Here is a 6785-nt window from a genome sequence, read left to right as displayed (position 1 = left end):
AACAAATGGTAGGTCATTCAATACCTATTAAATAAATGTTACCAACTTATGATAGATTCAACACATGGTATAGAATTCAAAGCATGGGCATTTGTCCGAAGCAACTCGTGTTCTTCAGACCAATAGTAACACTGACTTTTTTTCTTAAACTCCACACAGTTATTATGAAAATGTTATCTCACCCAGTAAAAACCAGGCATAGTAAGACTCTCAGACGTTCCCTAGTGGAAGCAAGTTTTCCAATTTTCACAAAACTGTGTTTTTAAAGTTAACATAAGTAAAAGAATAATGAATTAATACTATTTAATGTTACTTAATGTGATAATGCTACTACATACATATTAAGGGCTCCAAGTAGTAGTAGCTAGATTAAGGTGATCTGTATTATATGCATCTGTACACACAAACTACATATACCTAGTGGTACATCCAGTCTTTTAACACACTACCTTATGGCAGTAGATGTTAACTTGAGAGGAAGAGAAAGCAGAAGAGGCAGGAAGAAACTGTTGGGGGAAGGACCAAACAGGGCTGTGCTGTTCCTTCTTGAATTTTCTGAAGTAAAAACAAACAAAAACAACAACAGCAAAGCACAAAACAGTGTAGTATTTAATTCAAAAACTAAAATAAATCCTTCTTCTACTGGCTATACCCATACCTGTTGGCATTTAGACAAATTTACACATTTGCTGATAAATACCCATCTTCAAAACAATGCCAACGTCATTTTATTTCACAGTAGGCTTTTATTTCTTGTCTCTAGTTTTCTACAATAAATCGAAGCTATAAATAATGACTAATTGGGGAGGGTGTGAAGAAGGTAATTTTATAAAACAGCAGAAATTTTATTCACTTCAATTCGACAGTCATCCACATTAACAAATGTTGTCACTCAAACAGGAATAACAATGTTATGAAACTAAGAACGTCAAAACACAGGTTTTTACCAAGTTTAGTAGGTACAAAACATGGAGTTTACGACGTTCAAAGGAATAAAGTAAGAGCACAATATGGAAATGAAAAAGAATTTCACTCTCAGGGACGGTACTGTTTTGGAGAGCAAAACGTTCTTTCCCTCAAGTTTCCACCCCAGCCACAGCATTTTCAAAAGGTCGGCTGGATGGGCCAGCTGGTCACTAAGGTTTACAAAGGGCGCGCCGGGCGGGAACGAAATAAAGTGCCATAAACACCGTTCGGTTAGACTGAGCACTCCCGGCAGTGCTTTAAAAACACGCTCTCCTTACTTCCTCTCACCAGGTTCAGACCGAGGGGGGGTGGGGGGGCATCAGACGCCCAGGTTTCGGCGGATGGGAACTCACTTCTCAGGAGGTGACGGCGACGTGCGGCGGGTGTTTGGGAGTGCGCACCCAAGCACCGCAGGCTGCGGGGCGGCGGGAGGAGCCGAGCACCGCGGCGGCCGCGCCGGCAGGTAGTAACAGCCCGGGGACGTTCCGCAGGAGGTGCTCGGGGGCGGGGTGTCCGACAACAACACAAACACAAACACGCCGCGCGTCCCCGGGTGGGCGGACCCACGCCGCCTCCCCCATTCCCCGCCCCGCACCCGAGGCCGCGCTCGGACCCCAGGCCGCAGCTCCCGGCGTGGCGGGCGGGCGGGCCTCGGGAGACGGTCGGAGGCCGCAGAGGCCCCGTCCTCGGTCCTCGCCACCGGGCAGCGCCGCGCCTCCGCGGCGGCCGGCGGGACCCCGGGAAGGGTCCCAGGGAGCGCCGCGCTCCTCACCGGTCGATCGGCGTGCGGGCGACACTCCCGTCCACTCGGCGAGCAATCGCTCGCTGCCTCCTGCCGCCGCCTAGAGCGAAGTCGGAGCGACGGGGGTCACGGCGGGGGTCAGAGGGTAAAGGTCTTGCTCCCAGCAGCCTCCGCGGTGGATACGTCGCCATCTTGGATCCGCGGGACAAGAAAATTCATGCGGTGAGTTTTTGGCAAATTTTCGGAAGTCTGGCAGCGGGGCGCGCGGCGGGGGAGGCGGATTGAGGGCCCCCGCAAGGCGGGGGAATGCCTCGGGGCTAGTCCGGTCGCGCCCGGGGCCCACGGGTAGCGCCCTGGCCCGCCGCTTCCCGTTGCTTTTGTCTCGGCTCCAATCGAGAGAGGGAGAGCGGAGCGGGCGGGGAGTGGGGTGGCGGCGCTGGAGGAGGGAGGGGGTGTGTGGCGGGGTGGACAAGACGTAAAGCGTCGCCGTGCTCGGGCCGCCGCCGCCGCCGCCGAAGCAGCAGCAGCAGCAGCAGCTCCTCCGGAGCCTAGGCCCGGTCCCGGCCGACCGCTGCGGGGCTTTCCCCGCACTCGGCTCTCCCGGCTCCCGCCGGCGCGGAGCAGCCACTGCCGCCCTGCTGCTTCCTGGGGTAGAGGAGAAGGCGGCAGCATCTGAGGAGCCCCGGCCGCTCTAGACTGCCCTGCCACGTTCCCGGCAGCTGCTGCTCCTTGAATCCTCCCAGTCTCTCAGTACACGCGCATCCTCCGCCACTTGTGTGTTTTTGTTTGTGTAAGATGGGGACATCGGACTGGCTAACGGGCCTCAGGAGCCTCCAGGCCCTGAGATACCGAAGGGCCTTGCAAGGTGGAGGGAGGAGGAGAGCAACTAAGATGCTGCTGCTGCTGCCACCGTACGCGAAGAGGGAAGCTTCCCCGGTGGTGTAGAGACTGAGTTCGGATGGTCCTGGGGCGGCGGAGGAACCTGAGACACTTCTGTCTGTGAAGTTGGCAAGCCCTGGTTTCTGTTTCCGCCGAGGCCTCTCTACCTTTTGCTGTCTTAAGTCTTAACTTGAAAGTTTCATAGAAGAAATAAGTTTCAGAGAAACCCGGTAGTTCTTAATGAGGTACTGTTTGTCCAGGAGAAAGCTTATAATTCTTGTTATCTTTAGGCCCTTTAGGAAAGGCTAATTGTAATTTTATTTTGTAAAATTATTTCTAAGTTTTTGTTATTTGCATTTACTTTAGCCCCCATTAGTACGTTATTTTATATATATATATATATATATATATATATATATATATATACACAAAAATCTTACATACAAAGTCTTACACTTTCTTGGAACTCCTAGGAGGCATCTCCACTTTTCAACACCTGGAAACCTAAGTTGTTAAGAGTGTTTCTCTTCATTTTCATAAAGTTCTTAGTCAAAAATTCTTCTTTAATTATCTGGACAATTCCTAATAAAATACAGCAATATGATCCTTAGTTTCCTGGCAAACGATAGAACGAATGATACTGAGTTAACCAAATTTGCTCACAAGGACGACATATTTACTGAATACATTTTGTTATTTTCCATAGTGAGAAGTTTTGAGATATGGAATCTTGTCTTTATTGATTACTCCTCCCAAACAAATAAGTGGGGTTCATTTATGTGGAGAGAATGAGATAGAAAAGTGCATACTTCCATTACAAGTTTATGTTTGGGAATGATTGATATATTTGACCACAGTTCCTTCTCAAAAGTCAGTGGACTCATCTTTTGATATTTTGTAAGGTAATCTTATCCCAGTGTTCTATAAAAATCCAGTACACTGAGATTGTGTTTGCATTTAATTATTTGCCTATGGTCAAGTTTTGTGTCTTTGATGTTTCGTAATGGTCCAAGATCATTAATAAGGACTATATGCAGTGCTCTCCTATCTCGTTCTTGTTATCTTAAAGCTGAAGGAAAAGGTCAAAATGTACAGGACGAGACAATTTCTTTCACTTTTCACTTTTGCTGCCTTTGCAAGACCGTTACTTTTAAAGAGGAACCTTTTTCATTTTTTAATGATTTTTTTGTAAGTAGTTTTTAATTCTAGACCAGAAATAATGTCTTCACTTTTTTCATCCCTGTTAATGCTTCATTAATACACAGAGGTTAAGGCGGTACGTGTGTTGGCAGAGCACTTTGGTTCTAAAGATGCAGTCTGGGGGTGCCTGTAACCTTGCCAGGTGGTAGAGGCCGAGAGTCACCTGCACCACAGTAAACGCAGCCTGTGGGAAGCTCAGTTCTTAAAATGTTTAGAATAAATGCCTATGATGGAAGGTGAAGCAAATTGACATCTGTGAGTAGCTTGTAGCCCATTCATCTGAGAAATGTCTGATTTTGAAAATGAAATAAAACTCCAAATCATATCCTTTTTAAAAGAAAGAGGATAAAGGTGGGTTTGTTTTTCCTCTATAAAGGTGGGTGCTTTTTGGGCTTTTTTTTTAAACTTAAAGAGAACAGGTTTACCATTATTTCTAATTTACCAGTAGTATAAAATAATTACTTTTGAAGTATGTTTTTTTCTTGTTCCTGAAGTTACTCTGTGTGGTGTCCTTTGATTTCTACTTAAAATTTCATCTCTTTGGACAAATCACACTGGTTTATCGTATTCTTTAATATCAGGGATGTTCTAGAAATAGAATTCTTACTTTGTTTTCTTAAGTAGGTGCTGATATTAGCAAAACTTAAACTTTGATGGACCATTACAGAATTTTTTTCACTCTCCATGAGATAATATAGTTATTTCCTTATTTATTAATGAATTTCCTTGATAAGAAAATTTGACCTTTGTGTGTAAATAGAACATGAGTAGGTAGCAGTAAACCAGGATGAATAAGTTTGCAATTTTGGACTCTTATGAAGTGATGTAGCTTTTGATTAAAATTTTGTCAAATGAATGACATAGCTCACTGGGTAAAGGCATTTGTCACCAGGCCTGATGACCTAAGTTTGATCCCTGAGACCCACATCATGGAACAAGAGAATCAACTCTCTTAAGTTGTCTTCTTTTGGTATCCACATACAACTACACATGATAAAAATTAAAAACTCACTGTGGAGAGTTCATTTTGATACCACACATGTAGAAAGAGACTAGGTCCGTATGTTTGAGTAGACATTGGAGGAAAACTTACACGAATGGTGGTAGTTTAGGAAGAGATACTATCAAGTATGATTTTCTTATCTGGACGTTAGTGGTATTTTTAAGAGTGGTGTTTAAGTTATGTGTAGGTGTATGCTCACATGTGGGTAATGTGCAAGCGAGTGCAAGTGTTTTCCGAGGCTGGAGGAAGCCAGGGTTAGAGTTAAGCCCACTGTGGCTAGGAACTGAACTCGGGTCCTCTGGGAGAGCAGCAAGTGCTGCTGAGCCACCTCACCAGCCCCTCTAATGGATTTTGTGACACAAAACACAGTAAGTCAAGGTACCTAAAGGCAGAATTGATCAGTTATCCTGATAATTTGAGTGGAAGTGCATATGGTGATGAATCAAAAGATCTACTGCTATGGTAGAAATAGTTCTTGTTGATTCAGGTGACTGTCCTTCCTGACCAAGAATGATTTCTACCTTTGATATTTGAAGGAATTGAATTTCATTGTAACATTTTCAATATGGGAAAAAGCTGTGCCCAAGTTGGTATCTACTATAGAAAATTTACATTTGAAAGGAACTATAAGGAAAATTAGGGCTTAAAGTTCTAAAATTATTTTTTAATATTTACCTTGGATTAATTTATTGAACTCTTTAGGTTGTAGGGGTTTTTGTTTGTTTGTTTCTGTGGTTATTCTGTGTGTTGTCTTTTGATTTCTACTTAAAATTTCAACTCTGGACAAATTATGCTGGTATAGCTTATTGAATCAATATCAGGGATATTATAGAAATAGAATTCTTACTATTTTCTGACAGCTTTTTCTCTGAAATGAAGATAAATATGTTTTAGTATATAACTCATTGGGGAAGAGTGCTTCATTATGAAGTGATAAAATAGTTTACATTGTGTGACCTTTGATATGGATGTATGCTTATACAGTATGCAAATGTAAAACTGTATTGTCTAGAAAAATACAAAGTTTCCTTTTGCTAGACACATTTTGCATATGGCCAAACTGAAAGTCTTGTCTGTTTAGATTGAGTTAACTGTTTTCAGCTTTTGCCCCTTAACTCTGAAGCATAAGCATGTGTTTTCATGTGTGGCTGTGTATGTGTGTTGGGAGAGTTACATGTTACTTGGTAAACTTATTCAGATCTCTGGCCGCATTTTCTTCATGGAATCTTTCTTGACACCCCTAGTCCTCTGACTAGAAGTAAATTAAGATCCATGGTGACATACTCAATAATGGTAAGGCAAAGGACTAGGGGTGTCAAGTGTGTCACCATGGATCTTAATTTACTTTTCATCTCTCTCTTCCACCAAGAGCTCTGCAGGTCTGAGCATGAACAAGACAGGACTCTTGTCTTGGTTACATGTACACACCTGGTACTTTCTGTAATGCATAGTAGTTAGAGTCTCAAGAAATATGCTTCCAGCAAAACAGTTTGTTCGATTAGGAGTTGTTTCTTGAATCTCTTTTTAGAGTTTTACTTTTTTATTCTTAACTAGCTTATTGAGAAGTCTCTGTAGAACATGTGGAACTTAGGAAAGAATATTAGTAATACAGTATTAATACTGTTTTGCTTTTGAATGGGGTATTTGGATCTGTATTTCTAGCTGTACTTTGCAGATGGCCACAGGCATTAGTGGAAGGTGACTTGCAGTGTCTTGAAGGTAATTGTATTTACAATATGTAGCCATGACCTATTAGATTTAAACTGTTTGATGTTGGATTCTTTTTGTTTGTTCTTCTACCTTTTCCTTCCTAATGTCTAGCCCAAAGTTCCCTACAGAGGTGGAATTCTCTAGTCTTTGTTCTGTTTTTTATTCTGAGAATCAAACCAGAACCTTGGCACATACTGGGCAGGTGTTCTGTTGCACTGCTCATATAATATAATATAATATATAATATAATATAATATAATATAATATAATATAATATAATATAAT

General features: G+C 42.7%; 1 protein-coding gene across 5 annotated transcripts in view; it reads left to right on the top strand.

The window, feature by feature from the left end:
• Positions 1-1851: 1851 nt before the first annotated feature.
• The window catches only part of Cnot2 (CCR4-NOT transcription complex subunit 2), a 92827-nt gene continuing 87893 nt past the window's right edge, over positions 1852-6785 (top strand). For 2 of the 5 annotated variants that reach the window (XM_055625915.1, XM_055625911.1), the window contains exon 1: positions 1870-1930. In XM_055625915.1, the coding sequence (XP_055481890.1) occupies positions 1926-1930 (5 nt within the window). In that variant the 5' untranslated portion in view covers positions 1870-1925. Of the gene's footprint in view, positions 1931-2234; positions 2833-6785 lie in introns of those variants that run through there. The other 3 variants (XM_055625914.1, XM_055625912.1, XM_055625913.1) reach the window with 3 other exon arrangements.

Source organism: Psammomys obesus, unplaced genomic scaffold, assembly GCF_907164565.1.
Source record: "Psammomys obesus unplaced genomic scaffold, mPsaObe1.curated_primary_1811, whole genome shotgun sequence".
Lineage (NCBI taxonomy): Eukaryota > Metazoa > Chordata > Mammalia > Rodentia > Muridae > Psammomys > Psammomys obesus.
This window is presented reverse-complemented; position numbering and strand designations above follow the sequence as displayed.